Genomic DNA, 16,141 nt, shown 5'->3' with positions numbered 1-16,141 from the left:
CCAGCAGGGGGTTTCAACAGTTGTCAACTCACAATTGAAGCTCAATCTTGTTTCAATATCTTTTGCTGTAGTGTGCTGGAGTATTTGAATCAAACCCCAAACATCGTACTGTTCCTCTTGTTAGATGTGGAAATTGAGACCCAGGACGTTCAGAAAGGCTATCAGTGGTAGAGCAGGGACATTTCTCACACTCAGGTGTGTCCTTGTCTGGCTCCCTAGATCAGGATAGAGAAATGACAGAGACACATTAAGGAAGGTGCTGACTTGCATTTTCTCTCCAACCGCGGGTCACACACAGGCACCCGTACAGATGTGCCTGCCGGAGGAGGAACCTGGCTGGCCACAAGCCTGGACCCTTCCCCACACACCCACCTCTCACCCTTCCCACCTCTCCATCCCATCCCCTGCTCACTGTGGAGAATCCACACACACTCATAAAGGGCCTACTATGTGCTTGGCATGAAAGAATAAACCTCCAACTTCCATTTTCTCTTTTTTGCGCCCCCCAACAACATTCTGAAAAGAATTATTTTAGCAAAAGCAGCGTCTAACGACCGTATCTCCCTTCACTCCCAGGTTCAGAAGGAAATGGATTCTAATTAATTTGGGTCATATGGAACTCTTTTCAAGCATATTAAAATTCTTCATATTTGTCCACTCTACATAATTATCTCATGGATTCTCAAAACAGCCCTGGGCAGAAATGGGGTGGGTTTTGAGCTCCAGTGTCTCTGCTAAGGAAACTGAGGCTTGGGTTACTTGCCCAAGGCCTCAGAGCCAGCATTTGATGGCATTGAGACTGGCTCTGGGCTGTCTGACACATCCTTCCTTCCTCAGCTTTAGCTCATGGAAATTTTTAACCACTCTTTAGGATTAGACAAAAACAAAATAATGCAAACCCCCTCGCCCCCAGTTTATCTTTATCTCGTTGTTAAAATGCATCTGCCTGTCTCTCTCCCTTCAAATGGTAACAATGACTACCGTAGCTCGATCCTGAGGCCTCCCAAGTGGTGAGGTGCAGGAAGCAGCCTCCCACACAACGGCCCCACCCCCACCCCAGACCCTCTCCCCTCTGGCAATATTCAGAACACAGCCCCGCTGCTCCGCCCCCAGATCCGCCCTCAGATCCTCCTTCCCTCTGCGACAGCTCGCTACAAAGTATTCAAACTTATCTTTGCATCCTCCTCTTCCCACCAACTCAGACAATCAACATCACCTTGGACTCCTCCGTGTCTACAGTCCCAGGGACATTGTTGGTCTCTGAGGAAATGTTTGTTTAATGAATAAATAAGAGTTTATTCACACTAAGGTGTAAATGTGAAAGGATAGTTATGTATTTTAATGTGTTAACTCTCCCAGGGGCATTTGTAATAGCCTTTTAATATATGGGGCCATTTACGACTTATTCTTTATATTCATTATTTTGCGGAGTCAAAGGTTACTGGGAGGATGACTTGGGCCGCGGGGGCGGACGGGCAAAAGATTTTGAGCCCTGGCGGTGAAACAGGCCTGGACCCCTGGGAACCTGCAGGGATTGGCGACGAGCACCAAGACAGCCAGCTCCAGTGCCCTCCCTGTACCTGGGGGGCGGCTGGAAGACGGGGCGCGGCCCAGGGAGCTCGCCCCCTGCTGGACAAAGACGCGGATGGTCCAGCTCCCGACTCTCAGAGCCCCTCAGCCCGGAAACCGGCCCCCCCCTGCCGGCCTCGCCGCCTCACTGCACCCCGGGCCCCGCAGCCGCAACCTCGCCCGGGCCGGATGTGGTGTGCGCACCCGGGGAGCGCCGGCCGCACGGGGTACGCGCGTGGGTGCAGGCCCCGGGTCGCCGCTGGGGGGCGCCGCTGCGCGCTGCGCCCAGCTTCGCTCCGCCGGGGCCTTGGATACCAAACCCAGCACGGCCCTGCCGGGCAGGGGCGAGGGGCTACAAGGGGCGGACGCCCCAAAGCGGGGGCGGGCTGGCGCCGGGTCCCCTGCACCCCACGACGTTTCTCCGAGTCCCCCCGCCGGCTCCGCTGGCCCGGTGCCCCCCACCCCAGCCTAGCGGCGCAGCGCAGCACGGCCACTCCCGCTCCGTCCTTGGAGGGTGTGGAAGGGTGGGTTTGGGGCCGGGGGCGGGTCTGGGGGCGGACCCGGAGGCGGGGCTGTCTCTGCGGCAGGGCCCTGTTCGGCTCCCCCCCGGTCTCTCTCTGTCTCTCCTCCTCCCTCCTCCTGCTCCGGGCGGAGCCCGGCATGGGGGGGCCGGCGCCCGGCAGGCCAGGTACGGTGATGTAGAAATTGGGGAGGCTTGGTGCGGGGAGGTGGGATGGGGGGACAAGGGGTAGGGAGGATTGGCGGGGCGAGAGACGGAGAAACCCAGGGTAGCAGGACAAGGGGAAGGGGAGGGGTGCCCGGGAACCTGGGGCCTTTGGATGGAGAGGGGGATGAAGCCGGCCAGGTTTGGAACAAACAGGGAAGGGAGAGGACGGCAGTGAGGAGGGGCGCCTAGAAGGAGAGGTGAGGCAGAAAGCGCAAAGGAGAGTGTGTTTGGGGGAAGGGAAACCAGGGCAGGTATGGAGGCCGCAGCTCAGAAGGTAGCTATGAGGCCAGACTGGAGACCCCCGGGTGGGATGGAGGGGCGGGGACTGCGAGAGGGAAGCCGGGAGCCTCCCAGATCCCTGAGGAGGAAGGTGATTTGGGCCCTCAGCGAGGGAGGCGGAGACCTTCGCTGAGGGGCCAGGGTGCAGGAATAGGGGTGGACGGAAGCCCGGGCCCAGGCGAAGGACTGGTGAGGGGGTCGGCAGGGAATGGAGAGACATGGATGGGTGGTCTTGTAGCTGCCCAACTCAGAATGCCCCCACCCTTTCTCCAGCATCCCCACCCTGCCCTCATGACACCCCCCAGCCTCAGGCCCCAAGAGGGGGTGGGGAGTCTGACCGTCTCCCCCTTCCCCAGCGGGGTGCAGTGTAGGCAAGTAGGCCCCGGCATGACTCCTTGTCTATAGGTACGTCCAGTTCGGTGCGCCGATTTGTGTGTGTCTGGAGGTCTGTGTGTGCTGTGGGTGTGTCGGGGTGTTTATGTCTGTGTGTCTGGCTGTTCCTAGGTTGTGTTTACCTGTGCCAATCAGCGTGTCTGGTCCTCTGTTGGTAGATATGGGTCTGTGGCCCGGTGGTTTGTGGGTCTGAATGTGTGTTTGTGTGGCCGCAGGGTTGCTGTAGGTTGGTGGGGGCTGTCTGTGTGGTGGATCAGGATGTATTTACAGGATGGGATTCTGTGTCAGTCTGATCTCTCCAGAGTGTGTATCTGTGGCTCTGAACACCTTTGTCAGGGTGTGTGACTCTGGATACATGTCCGTCTGTGTCTGTACGTGTGTGGGTCCTGGAGGCGGCGTTGGGTTTTCTGTGCCTCCATCTGTTTTCCTCTCTCTGAGGACCAGAGTCACATCTCTGCTCCTTTCTCTCTCTTTCTCATTCATTCCTGGCCCCGACCACCCCACATCTTTCTTTTTTTTTCTTTCCATTCCCCCCCACCAAGTGGATCCGGGACCCAGGGAGGGTCGCCCCCCGGGCCTGGTGGCGCTGAGCAGGAATCCCCAGCACCTGCCTCCTGCCCCACGACATGAACCTCCTCTACCGAAAAACCAAGCTGGAGTGGAGGCAGCACAAGGAAGAGGAGGCCAAGAGGAGGTAAGGCCGCATCCCAGATTGCCCCCTCACCTGTCCCACCTCTGCTTCCCTCGTGGCGGGGCCACATCCCTCTGCCCTTCCTGACTCCAACAGCCTGGTCATCAGTCTGATCTCAGAGCCCGTGCTCACTACAGAATTGCTGGAATTGCACACGCCCTGTCCCTGCCCGGCTCCTGGCTCCTGGCTCCAGCCCCTGCCCTGGCCTCTCAGGGGGCTTCCAGCCCAGGGACACCCTGTTGGCTCTTCCCCATCCCCAGAGGCCCAAGACACTCCTTCCTGATTCACCTCTGGCCTGTGACGTCCTCCTCTCTGTCAGTGTGGGCCTGGCTCCTGGTTCCCCTGTCACCTGACCTTGGAAGGGGCAGGCCCTGCTGCCCTCACAGTCCAGGGATGGGTCATTTGAGGGGCGCCAGAGACGATCCATTTGGCCCCCTCCCAGTGATGGGGCTGTGTGTGTGTGTGTGTGTGTGTGGTAGGGGACAGGCAGGCTGGCCCTGCAGAGGAGCCAGGGCTGGGAACCAATACCCCACCACACACACACACACACACACACACACACAGCTCGCCCCCTCTCCTTGCCCTCCCGGGGACCTGGCACCTGGCCTCTTCTGTCTTGCTCCCTTCTCTTCTTCATTCCCATTGATGGCACAGCCACTCGGAGCCTGAGTCAGAGCCACCTCCCTGCTCCCTTCTCCCTCCTCAAAACTGTGGAGTTTAATTCTTGTTGTTAATTAGATTAATCAGAGCTGTCACTGCACTGATCTCTCCCTAATGAAGGGTTAGTAGACAGGGCCTTAATGAGAGCCCACCCCACCGCAGCTCTCCCCTCTTCCCTGCCAGCCGCACCCCCTCTTCACTTACACAGAAGCTCAGAGACAGTGAAAGGGAATGGGGGGTGAGCCTGGGAGGGTGACAGAGAGAGGACAGCGCCGAGGGAGAGGGAGAGGGAGAGAGAGGGAAAGAAAGAAAGAGAGAGAGGCAGGAAGGAAGAAGGATCAGCTGGGGGAGGCTGCTCTGAGGATGTGGCGGTACAGCCCAGGTCTGGGAAAGGAGGCGGTGTGGGAGTGGAGGCCGCAGCAGCCAGACATGAAGGGAGGCCAGAGGCCAGGTGTGGGGCCAGCGCGAGGGTGAGAAGGAGCAGAGCCAGGGTGGCAGAAGCATGTGCCAGGCGGGGCTGCGCTGCCTGGGTTTGCATCTCTATGTACGAAGTTGTCCACACGTGTGTGTGCACCAGAGATGCCCAGGCTGCGGTCGGCCAGCTCCAGGAATGCTCCCTTGCACACAGGCTCACCCCTTCTCTCATCCCTGCCCTCCATATCCTTGCCTTTTTCAAAGCCTAGAAATTCAGTCTGAAGCTTCTTTAGTGCTTTGGACCCTCAGGCTCCCCCCATCTCCACCCCGGCCCCCCTCCTCCTACCTGGGAGGCCACAGGGTTGCAAGCCCCTCTTGGGGTATGGGAGTGGGGGGCCCAGGCCTGAGCTCCATCTGGGCCTTCTCTCCCCAGCTCCAGTAAGGAGGGGGCTCCCACAGGCTCCTCGGGGCCCGGGGCCGGCCCAGGGCCGGGGGTCCGCGTGCGGGACGTTGCCTCGCTGCGCCGCTCGCTCAGGATGGGCTTCATGACGATGCCCGCCTCCCAAGAGCACACCCCCCACCCCTGCCGCAGCGCCATGGCCCCACGCTCCCTCTCCTGCCACTCGGTGGGCAGCATGGACAGCGTGGGGGGCGGGCCTGGGGGGGGCGGGGGGGGGCCTCACAGAGGACGGCAGCACCCGAAGACCCCCGGCCAAGCCCCGGAGACACCCCAGCACCAAGCTCAGCATGACAGGGCCGGGGGCAGAGACGCCCCCCAGCAAGAAAGCAGGTGAGACACCAGCACCCCTGCCCAGTAGGAGCCGGGAGCTGGGAGGATCCATTCCAGGCCAGGGGAGGCCTGCCGGGAGGGTTCATTCAGGGAAGAACCAAGGAAGTGGAAGGTTCCATTCTCAGAAGGAGTGGGGGGGGGTTCCTTTTTGGAAGGGCCTGAGATGAACCATTCAAGGGCAGGGGAAGATCCTTGAAAAGTTCATTCTTGGGAAAGGGGTGGCCTTGGAGGGCCTTGAGGGTCAGGGAGAATTGAGGGTGGGAGCTGCAGATTCTGGGGCGTTCATTAGAAGGACAGGAGGCAGACCGGTAGGAAAAGAACCCACTGGGGCTGTAAGTTGAGGGATGTGGGGAAAATGAAGAGGCAGAAATGTCCTTGCTGGTGAGTCAAGAGGTCACACTGGATCTCCCCATTTCCTTCCTCGACTTACAGCCCGGTTTCTTGTTCTCTTTCCCACTCCTGCCCAGGCTCACAGAAGCCAACCCCGGAGGGCCGCGAGTCCAGCCGGAAGGTTCCTCCACAGAAGCCCAGGCGAAGTCCCAACACCCAGCTCTCTGTCTCCTTTGATGAGTCCTGTCCCCCAGCCGCCTCTCCTCGAGGGGGGAACCCGCCCCTTCACCGCCTCAGTAGGGGGTCCTGTGTAGCTGGGGACCCTGAGGTGGGTGCCCAGGAAGAAGAGCCGGTGTACATTGAGATGGTGGGGGATGTCTTCAGGGGAGGAGGGCGGAGTGGAGGGGGACTGACTGGGCCCCCTCTTGGGGGTGGGGGGGGGCCGACCCCAACGGCTGGCGCTGACTCGGACTCAGAAGAGAGCGAGGCCATATACGAGGAGATGAAGTACCCGCTGCCCGAGGAGGCCGGGGAAGGCCGCGCCAATGGGGCCCCTCCGTTGACAGCAAGCTCCACACCGCACCAGCCTCACGCCCTTCAGCTCCACACCCAGCGCCGTCCAGCTTCAGCCCTCCCGAGCAGGAGGGAGGGGACGCCCACCAAGACCACTCCTTGTGAAATCCCGCCGCCCTTCCCCAACCTCCTCCAGCACCGTCCTCCACTCCTGGCCTTCCCCCAGGCCAAGCCTGCTTCCCGAGCCCCTGGCGATGGGGTCTCGAGGCTACCGGTCCTCTGCCACTCCAAGGAGCCAGCCGGCTCCACCCCAGCTCCCCAAGTGCCTGCCCGGGAGCGGGAGACGCCTCCCCCACCGCCTCCGCCTCCCGCTGCCAACCTGCTGCTGCTGGGACCCTCGGGCCGAGCCCGGAGCCACTCGACACCGTTGCCGCCCCAGGGCTCTGGCCAGCCCCGGGGGGAGAGGGAGCTCCCCAATTCCCACAGCATGATCTGCCCCAAGGCGGCAGGGGTGCCGGCAGCCCCTCCTGCCCCGGCTGCCTTGCTCCCCGGGCCCCCCAAGGACAAGGCCGTGTCTTACACCGTGATGTGCTCCGCAGTCAAGGTGACCACGCGCTCCGTCCTGCCCACCGGTCCGCCCCTGGGTGCTGGGGAGCCGAAGACGGAGAAGGAGATCTCCGTCCTCCACGGGATGCTGTGCACCCGCTCGAGGCCCCCCGTGCCTGGCAAGTCCAGCCCCCATGGCGGGGCCTTGGGCGCAGCAGCTGGGGTTCTCCACCACCGCGCCTGCCTGGCCTCCCCACACGGCCTTCTGGACCCAACTGCAGGCCCCCTGACCCCCCTCTGGACTTACCCAGCTGCGGCAGCTGGGCTCAAGAGACCCCCTGCCTATGAGAGCCTCAAGGCTGGGGGGGTGCTGAATAAGGGCTGTGGAATGGGGGCTCCATCCCCCGTGGTCAAGATCCAGCTGCAGGAGCAAGGGACCGACGGGGGGGGCCTTTGCCAGCCTTTCTTGTGCCCACGTCATCGCCAGCGCGGGGACACCTGAAGAGGAAGAAGAGGAGATGGGCGCCTCGACGTTTGGGGCAGGCTGGGCTCTGCAGAGGAAGGTCCTGTATGGCGGGAGGAAGGCGAAAGAGCTGGACAGTGAGTGAGGAGGGGGTGACAGGGAGGGGACAGGGGATGTCCGTGATGATTTGGGGGAGGTGTTGAAGGGCATACTTGGAAGCCACAGCCCATTGTCCTGAACTGGGAACTTTTCTGGGAGACAAGAGGGATGGGGGCATGCAGCAGACTGAAGGGATGGGGTCCCCGTGTGTGCTCTGCAGGGGCAGGAAGACCTGGGATGGGGACGGGGTAGAATCTGGTCTCCTCCTCCTGCCCTGTCCCGCTCTATTCCCTGCCCCTCCCTTCGCTGGGCTGCAGGGGTGTGTGTTTGTGAGTGTGCGCACACTAGGAGCTAAACACAGCTGCCTCCCAGCCGTTACCATGGCAACCCATCCAGACAGGAGGGAGAGGAGAGGGAGGCCCCTACCGTTGCTTGGCAACGCAATGCTCTGCCAGGCTTACTCTGGGAGATGAGCTTAGTTCACATGCAGCCCTTCCCCCAATGCCCCCCTTCTCACTTCCCGGCTTTGGGAATTCTCCCCCTCCTAGGGAACAGCCCCCCTGGTCTCTGTTTCAGACGGTGTTTATTCTGGCACTGTCTGGGGCTGGAGGGGCTCTGAAGTTAAACTGGGGTAGGGGAGACCCCTCTGAACAGGGAAGAGGGTTTGGCAGCAGTAAATATCTATGATTCTCAGCCCAGGGGTGGTGCCAGGACTGGCGTCCCTCCTTCTGTGTATGTTCTGGGTGAAGCAGGGCCCCCCCCCCCTTCCCAGCTGTGACCTGCAACGGGGCAAGTTACTTCTGGTCCACCCAGGCCGCGGTGTGTATAGCTGGGGGGACAGCAAGACCCTTCTCATTGTACAGTCTCAGAGCTCTCCTTGTCACCCAGGAGAGGTCGAGGACAGTGTCCAGGCCTGGAATGGCAGTGCCGAGGGTGCAGGCAAGGTGGAGCGTGAGGACAGAAGCTCTGTGGCATCAGGGATCCCAGTGAGGAGCCAGGGGGCAGAGGGCCTGCCGGCCAGGATCCACCACGGAGGGGACCGAGGAGGCAGCCGCCCCGCGCTGCCCATACCCTGCCAGACCTTCCCCGCCTGCCACCGCAATGGAGGTGACACCCTCAGCCCTCGCACACCAGCACACAGATGGGCGGGCTGGGGGGAACCTCTCAGGGTCTTCATCCTGGGCCCTACATTCTTTTTTTTCTTGCTGTACGCGGGCCTCTCACTGCTGTGGCCTCTCCCGTTGCGGAGCACAGGCTCCGGACGCGCAGGCCCAGCGGCCATGGCTCACGGGCCCAGCCGCTCCGCGGCATGTGGGATCCTCCCTGACCGGGGCACGAACCCGCGTCCCCTGCATCGGCAGGCGGACTCCCAACCACTGTGCCACCCGGGAAGCCCCTGGGCCCTACATTCTAATACCACATCTCCAACCCCTTTCCTCCTCTAATGAGGCGGGGGGTGGGGGGGCGGCCTGGCAGGGGCTGTCCTCAGGGAACTGGGGGAGGGAAACGTGGAGGCCCCTTCCCTTCTCACCCCTCCGTCTTCTGCCTCAGACTTCACGGGAGGCTACCGCCTGGGGCGCTCCGCCTCCACCTCAGGAGTCCGGCAGGCCGCGCTCCACACCCCTCGGCCCTGCAGCCAGCCCAGGGATGCCCCGAGCCAGGTGAGGAGGGAGACGGGGTTGGGCATTTTATTTGTGAAGCAACAGGTAGGCAAGAAGGCCCGGGTGAGGGAAGAAAGGCAAGACTTCAGGCTGGGGCCTGCCACGACTAAAGGGGACGGCTGGAGAGCGAGGGGTTGGGGGAGATCCTGGGTAGCCAGCCAGGGCCGCCACTGGCCGACGTGCGCCTTTGTGCGCCTTTGTGCGTTGCATTTAGAAAGAGACATCCCCTCTGGGTGGAAAAATGCATCCTGCTGGGAAGACGGCTTTGAAAAGGCGCCCCTTCCTGGGGTGAGACACGCACCGCCTGGCACCAGGGCGCAGGGAGAGAGGACGGAGGCCTTGGGGGCAAGAGTGGACTTGTTTCTGGGCCACGCATTGGCCTCGGCGCTCGGCGGTGGGGACAGGGCCGGGTGACTCTGAGGTCCTTGACCCCCTTATTCCTCCCTCCCCCCCCATCCCCGTCGGGGCCGGCGGCGGGAGGAAGGGGCACAGACCCAGCCTGCGCTGCCGCTGCCGCTGCCGCTGCCGCTGCCGCTGCCCCTGCCGCCCCAGGCCACCCGCGAGCGCGACGGCAAGCTGCTGGAGGTGATCGAGCGCAAGCGCTGCGTGTGCAAGGAGATCAAGGCGCGCCACCGGCCCGACCGCGGCCTCTGCAAGCAGGAGAGCATGCCCATCCTCCCCAGCTGGCGGCGCGGGCCTGAGCCCCGCAAGTCCGGCACCCCGCCCTGCCGTCGGCAGCACACGGTCCTCTGGGACACCGCTATCTGAGGAGGCCGGGGCGCCGGGACCGGGGAGCGGGGCGGGGGAGACCGGCCTCGAAAGAGGGACGCTTGAAGGACCAGGTGAGAGAGAGCCGGGGAGAACCTCTGCCCTCCACCCTAGCCCCCGAGACGGGGAGTCGGCCGGGCCCATTGGGTTGGGGGCGCCAAGCAGCACCCCCAGAAACTTGGGGGAGGGTTGGCTTGAGGTTGGGAGTGAGGCCCTCTGCCGCTCTTCCCACTGAGCCAAGCAGACCCCTCCTCTTGAGAGGGCGAAGGCCAAGCCCAGGTCAGCATGGGGAAGGAGGGAAGGGTCAGGGAGGAAGAAGGGGGGGGCGGGTCAGCGAGGGACAGGGACCCGAGAGTGAGAGGTAGAGGGGCTCTTTTAGAGAGTGGGGAGTGGGGGAGGTGCTGTTTATTTTGTTATTTATGTTGGGCTGGGGGGCCCTTCTGATCTACTCCTGAACAAGGAGTGGGGAATCGCAGGCAAGTAAAGGGAACCAAGCTGGCATTCTCCCCAACGCCTAAAGGCCCTGCTATCCACGCCCCGCCAAAGCTAGGGACAGGTCTGGAGTGGGGAGTGGAGCAGGAGAAGGGAGGGGCTCCGGGGAGCCTGGGGGCCAGAGGGCTCATTTACAGTATTTACAAGTCGCCAGTATTTGGTAGTGAGCTTGGCCTGCTCTGAAGCAGGCATCTTACTTAGCTCCGGGGTGAGGGTCTGGCACCTGGGATGGGGGGGATGATGGGGAAGGAGGGAAATTTTCGCGGGTGGGGGGCGGGCAGGGTATTTATTTAAATTAAAAAGCAAAACAAAAAACTCAGAAGAGATGTCAGGAACTTTTTTTTAATTCCTTTCTTTTCAGAATAATATATTAAAAGACTAACGATCCTAGAACTGGCTTCTTATGTTTCAGTGCGCTCCGCCTTTCATATACCCGTCCGTTTTCACTCTTGCCCCTGGTTGGTGGGAGCCAGAGGTTGTGCAGGGCGGGTTACTATGGCACGTGAGAGGGAGAGGTGGAGCTGGAGGAAAGTCTTTGGGAACGCCACCGTGCAGTGACTCAGCAAACCCTAACTGAGCATCTGATGTGTGCGTGGCCGTGCGCCGGTGCAGAAGGAACGTTCCGACTGAAGCCTGTCCTCAAGCAGCTTGTAGTCTATTCAGGGAGGTGAGATACCTGAGCCGACACCAGGCAGTGCTCCAGGAGTAGGAGAGGGAGAGAGCTGGACTCCTCCGACAAGGTACAGTGAGCCTAAAAGTACAGGTAAGGTTTGGATGAGCAGGGGAAGGTCCCAAGCTCGTGTCATGATTATCTGCCGTGGTGGGATGGGCACAGCAACTGTGTTTAAATGATGCTGAGGGCAGTGAGTCAACCTTGATGAAGCTGGTGGAGAAGGAGGGGCCTCAAAGCAAGAGGCTGGTCCTCAAGAAGGAATCCAGGGAGGAGGATAAAAAGAGTGTCTGGGAGAATGGAAGGCAAGGGGACAGTTTGCAAGATGCAACTGAAAGAAAACATCCTCTGATGGGGATGAAGGGGCCGAAGGGGGTATCCACGAAGCCCAAGTTTGGCGCTCAGGTGACTGAGGAAATGATCAGCCTGACATAGCATGGAAAGTGGGGTTGAGAGGGGCTATGAGGGAAGAATGTTGACTGTGAAGCAATGGTGAATATTCAGGTTTGTTACCAGCTAGACCAGAGATTCAAAAATGCAATGGATGATACCAGAGATGCCTTTTAGTTTTGTATTTATACTCATGCATATTAGAGAAATTCTAATCAGCACATCAGAATACTATTTGTTATTTCACAGCAATTATTGCACAAGGTAAGGCGAAATTTATTTTTAATGAATTGGTTTAAAGAAAAACAGTAAGCAAATAAATAACAGTACAGGTGGAATACAGAATATGAAAAATTAGGACAGTGCTGTGAGAATTTTTGAAATTTAGGAAATACCAAGTTAGAGATAAGACGATGATGGTTTGGGAGAGCCGACAAGACTGGATGTTAGGAGTCATCAACATAGAGATGGTACTCAAGGCCAAGACTGAGCTCCATAGAGAGGGTGTGGACAGAGATAAGAGTTAAGAACAAGGAATAGCTTTTAAATTATTTATGTTTTTTTAAAATTTCACTATATATATATATATATAAATATATATATATATAGTGAAATGATCACCCTGATAAGTTTAGTTGACATCCATCACCACAAATACTTACAATTTTTTTTCTTGTGATGAGAACTTTTAAGATGTACCCTCTTAGCAACTTTCAAACATAGAATATAGTACTGTTAATTATAGTTACCATGCTGTACATGACCTCTCCAGGACTTACTTATCTTATAACTGGAAGTTTGTACCTTTTGACCACCTCCCATTTTTCCCCACCTCCCACCTCCCAGCTCTGGCAACCAATCTCTCTGTATCTATGAGTTTGGTTTTCTTTCTTTTTTTTTTTCAGATTCTACATAGAAATGAGATCATACAGTATTTGCCTTTCTCTGTCTGACTTATTTCACTTAGCATCATGCCTTCAAGGTTCATCCATGTTGTCGAAAACGGCAGGATTTCCAATAGCTTTTTAATAATTAGTTAGGAAGTTAATGGAAGGAAATATCTCATTTATAAGAGCAACAAGAATCATAAAATATCTAAGAGTACTTTAACAAGAAAAGTATAGGACCTCTATTCGATTAATCAATAAAACTAAAGTACTTTGAGTTTCTCAACCAAGGAAGACTTGAATAGGCAGAGTAATAACTAGTTCTTAAATAGGAAGACCGTAATGTAAAAGATGTAAGTCTTCCCTAAATCAGTAAATTCAATGAAGTCTCTAAATCTCAAAAGGATAATTTGGGAAACTTGACAAAACAATTCAAAAGTTTATCCAGAATGATAATGAGAAAAACCAGAACATTCCGAAACAGATGAGTAAGGGGGGGACCTGGCCTATCAAATATTGAAAGCACAGTGAGCTGGGATTGGCACAGGAATGGCACAGTCTATCAGAACAGAGTCCAGAAATAACAGCAAATGCACATGGGAATCTAGCATGTACATGATAAAGGTGGCACTTGAATAGTGGGGAAAAGATTATTTGATAATTGTTTCTTGAACAATTAGCTAGTCAAGGGAGAGTGTGGGAAGCTGGATTTCTATTTCACTCATTACATCGAAAGATTTAAATGTAAAAACAAAATATTAAAAGGGAGAAGTGGGTGAACATTCTTATAACCTTGGGAGGGAGGAGGCCCTTCTAAAATGATATGAAAACCAGTAACATGTAAATCAACTATACTCCAATAAAAATTAGAAAAAAAAAACAACAGTAACAAATAAACCAAAAGGCATTTAAGTTTGATCTCATTCACAGGTAAAACTTCTATATGGCAAAGCCAAACTAGAAACATTAAACAAGGAAGTTATTTCTAACACATATTAAAAAGATTGATACAGTATATAAGAAAGGTTTGTGAGTTGATAAGAAAAAGAAAAAACAACCCCAGCAAACGCGAACAAAGGACATGAACAGACAATTCACCAAAGAAAGAGAAATTACCAACAAACGTACGTGCTCAACCTTAACAATAAGTACTGCAAAATAAAACCATAATAAAACACTTTTCACCCATCAGACAAAACTGAAAAAAATTCATAACATCAGTCTGGCAAGTATGTGCACAAGACAGGCATTCATTGTGTAAATGTAAATCAATACAGTCTCTCTGGAGGTCAGTTTAAAAATATTTATGAAAATCTTAAATGTGCATGGTTTTGACTCAGAAATTCCATTTCCAGGAATTTATCCTACGGAAATAGTTACACAGGTGTGCAAAGCTAAATGCACAAGGGTGCTAATTGCAGCATTGTTTGAAATAATGAAAAATTGGAAACAACCCCAAAGTTCATCAGTATGGCACTGACTAAATAATTATGGGAACAATGGAATGCAGGAAATATAGATGTTCTAAACACAAGAAGCAGTTCCCAATAAATTGATAAGTGAATAAAGCAATGTGCAGAAAAGGACATACAGAGAAAGCCCAGTTTTAGAAAAATTATTCATAAACGTTTATGTAGGTCTGGAAGGAAATACACCAGATAGTTGATGGTGATGATTTTGAGGTCTGAGAAGAGAGGGGACTTAAGTTTACTTTTAAAAAATAGTAACATTTATATTGCTTGAATTTTTATGTCTTCATTCTGAAATCAGAAAATAGATATTATTTTCTAAAAAAGAAAAACAGTGCTCAGTGACAAGAAGCAGAGGCAGGCACGAGGTGTGAGGGACTGTGGAGCTGGCGTGTGCGGGTTCAAGTCCCAGATCAGCAGTAACAGCTAAGTTTCTCACTTTCCCTATCTATAAAATGGGAATGATTAGAGGGTTGTTGAGGAGATTGAATAAGATAGCACAGTGCCTCCTTTGAGGCTGAAGAGAGATGGGTAGGGATACAGACCAAGATGGGGGAGATGAGAAAGAGACCAGAACCTCAGCAAGGCTGGAGTGACAGAGTCAGGGTAGGAGGGGCTCAGGCAGAGGCAGGCAGCTGAGGCTGCCATGAGCCAGAAGTACACAGCCCTTCTGCTAGGTGTACAAGATCAAAGGCCTGAGAAGAGTTAGAAGTTGAAAGAACAGGGTGTGCTGGAATTATAAACCTCACATAGCATCTGGAGGAATGAGCATCCTCTGGGAAGTCAGCCTGGACCCAGCCCTGCCTGCCTGACACCTGGTAAAACTCACCTGGGACTCCACATCCCTTCCTGGGGTCACCAAGGCACTTCCAACGCTGACTTTCTACTTTTTGAAACCCCAGCAAAGCAGGGAACTCTAGGGCAGCACAGCCAGAGGTGAGAGGGCCCTGGAACATTCAAGTCAAGAGGGAGGCAGGAGCTGGGTCGGGGAGACCTTTACTGGGGAGGGAATGCTTTTCGAACCAAAGGGGAGAGAAAAAAAAGACCTCAGAAATAACACCTGCCTTATCTTTCATGGCCCATTTTACCCATTGAGATCATGTTTCAGCTCTGATGAGAGATTTCTATCAAAGATTACTAGGATCACATCAAAAAGACTCAGGAGCAAATCTGAAGAGGCTCCCAATGGCCAAAGGATGGGATAATTGGAGCATCAGGAAGGGTAAGAACTGCAATGGACTGAGTTAAATTCATGAGTTCATAATGGCTGAAAAATTGCTCGCCTTTGGAGGATGCCAGAGAATCACTTCATTATTTTGAAAACTCGTAAGTAAAGGGAAAAATCAAGCATCTATCTGCCTTTATCAGATCACCGATGAAGGGAAGTTTTTCTTTATAGAACTCTTCCAGCTAATGAACAAAGATAGAATTTTAGAATTGGAGCATCACCCTGAAGGAATGGATCCAGGTATTGAGTTTCAACAGCAGCTAACATCACATAGCACATTATAAGACACAACCAGACATTCTATGCCTCCTGATGGAAGAATGCACCACCACCTATGAAATGTTGTTGCCCCCTAAAAATCGAACCTAGGAATATGATCAAGCCTCTAGATGCCACTACCAATTACAGGAAATACAGAGGAGAGGAGAACACATTGAACACCAGCAAAATTAGGACTGTGGGAAACACCTCGGGGCAAACCACCTGGATTCCTCCACAAATATATCACCAGGGAAAATAAAGAGATGGAGCAACAACCCATAGATTAAAAGAGACTGCAAAAGACATATCATGCACTGTGATTTATGGACCTTATTTAGATCCTGATTCAACCAAATAAACTGACTTCTTACGTTTATGAGACAATTGGGATTATGGCTACTGGCTGGATATTTGATGATATTAAGGAATTATTAATTTTTTAGGCATGATAATGTATTGTGGTTGTGTATTTTTGAGTCCTTAAAGAGATAGTACTGAAATATTAATGGGATAAATTATGTGAGGTCTGGGATTCGCTTCAGAATAAAAAGGAAAGGGAGAAAGTGCATTGGGTCGGGAGGGGAGAGGGGATGAAACAAGAATGACCATGAGTTGATCATTGTTGAGGCTGGTAGAATGTTTTGTCTACCCTTGGGTCTGTTTGAAATTTTCCACAATAAAAAGGGTTGTTGTTTTAAAAGTCAGTGTGATGAGTCAAAAATTTTCCTCCTTTGAAAAAAAATGAGGGTTGTGATCAAACAATCTACGAAGCCCCTCCCAGACCACACTCCCTCTCTAATTAAAAATAACCTTTTATTTTTACAAAGCAATATATATGCAT

The 16,141-nt window shown here is 54.6% G+C and overlaps 1 protein-coding gene across 1 annotated transcript; it reads left to right on the top strand.

The window, feature by feature from the left end:
* The first annotated feature begins 2,350 nt into the window (after positions 1–2,350).
* NYAP1 (neuronal tyrosine phosphorylated phosphoinositide-3-kinase adaptor 1) lies at positions 2,351–10,610 on the top strand. The gene is given in 8 exon segments (XM_029221713.1): positions 2,351–3,662; positions 5,167–5,392; positions 5,394–5,523; positions 5,991–7,354; positions 7,356–7,512; positions 8,366–8,581; positions 9,026–9,135; positions 9,628–10,610. Coding segments are annotated over 8 exon segments (2,547 nt in total). The 5' UTR covers positions 2,351–3,594; the 3' UTR covers positions 9,904–10,610.
* Positions 10,611–16,141: the final 5,531 nt, after the last annotated feature.

This window comes from Monodon monoceros, unplaced genomic scaffold (assembly GCF_005190385.1).
Source record: "Monodon monoceros isolate NGI ecotype Baffin Bay Population unplaced genomic scaffold, NGI_Narwhal_1 Super_Scaffold_13, whole genome shotgun sequence".
NCBI lineage: Eukaryota > Metazoa > Chordata > Mammalia > Artiodactyla > Monodontidae > Monodon > Monodon monoceros.
Note: the sequence above shows the minus strand (reverse complement) of the source record. Positions and strands in the feature narration are given on the sequence as shown.